Consider the following 1,323-nt stretch of genomic DNA (forward strand, 5'->3'; position numbering starts at 1 on the left):
CCATACGTGTAGCAACTATGGCAAATCTTATATCGTTTCGAAGCCCCGGATGTTAGCTTTCCAACCCAACTAGAACCGCATTAATTGGACCTCTGTAGCTCAAGTTATGGTCGTTTAAGTACAAAGAGGTCGGCTTGACAGCTTTCCGGTTCTTTCATTTCTTCATGAGTTCTCCACCTTTTCATGCTTCTTTCTTCATTCCCTTGATCCAATCTTTGCCTTCTAAATCTGAAATCACTTAGCAAACATATCAAGGCATCTAATGGAATCAAGGAGAATTAAATTTAGCTATTTTAAGACCTAAAAAGCATGTTTTCACTCTTAAGCACAATTAAAGGAGAATATACAAAACCATGCTATTTCATTGAATAAATGTGGGTAAAAGGTGATAAAATCCCCTAAATTCAATACAAGATAAACCGTCAAATTGGGGTTTGTCAACAGGCCCGGGTAATCTTTGAAATTTCATCGTGATGGGGATAGATCATTGCAATTGTTGGTCTTCAACGAGGAATTCCTAGTAAGCGCGAGTCATCAGCTCGCGTTGACTACGTCCCTGCCCTTTGTACCCACCGCCCGTCGCTCCTACCGATTGAATGGTCCGGTGAAGTGTTCGGATCGTGGCGACGTGGGCGGTTTGCTGCCGGCGACGTTGTGAGAAGTCCACTGAACCTTATCATTTAGAGGAAGGAGAAGTCGTAACAAGGTTTCCGTAGGTGAACCTGCGGAAGGATCATTGTCGATGCCGCACAAACCAGGATTGACGCGCGAACGAGTCCACAAACACCCGAGGCGGGGAAGGTCAGGCCGTGCGCGGCCGGCGCCCTTTCTCAAACAAGAACAAAACCCCGGCACGGAAAGCGCCAAGGAAGCCAAACGTTTTTGCTCCCCCCGCCGGCTCCGGAGACGGCATCCGGGCGGGGCGACGAGTGACCGCAAGAGTTAAGAACGACTCTCGGCAACGGATATCTCGGCTCTTGCATCGATGAAGAACGTAGCGAAATGCGATACTTGGTGTGAATTGCAGAATCTGGTTTGAATTGCAGAATCCCGTGAACCATCGAGTCTTTGAACGCAAGTTGCGCCCGAAGCCCTTAGGCTGAGGGCACGCCTGCCTGGGTGTCACCAAAAGGCGCCCCCCGTCCCGCCCGTCCGAGGGCACGGGGAGGGGGCGAATGTTGGCCTCCCGGGAGCCCCTGGCTCGCGGTTGGTTTAAAAAGAGACGGGCTCTTGGTGGGGAGTGGCACCGCGGCAGATGGTGGTCGAGAACAACCCTCGTGGCCAGTCGCGCGCGCCTCTCCCCCGGTTCAAGGCACGGCGACC

The 1,323-nt window shown here is 51.6% G+C and overlaps 1 protein-coding gene across 1 annotated transcript in view; it reads left to right on the forward strand.

Annotated features, from left to right (window-relative positions):
* LOC110266056 overlaps positions 1-684 on the forward strand; it is a 34,788-nt gene extending 34,104 nt beyond the window's left edge. Inside the window, exon 3 of the mRNA XM_021109821.1 lies at positions 484-684. Coding sequence (XP_020965480.1) covers positions 484-684 — 201 coding nt within the window. The remainder of the gene's footprint in view (positions 1-483) is intronic.

The sequence above is a fragment of the Arachis ipaensis genome, chromosome B01 (genome assembly GCF_000816755.2).
Source record: "Arachis ipaensis cultivar K30076 chromosome B01, Araip1.1, whole genome shotgun sequence".
Taxonomy (NCBI): Eukaryota; Viridiplantae; Streptophyta; class Magnoliopsida; order Fabales; family Fabaceae; genus Arachis; species Arachis ipaensis.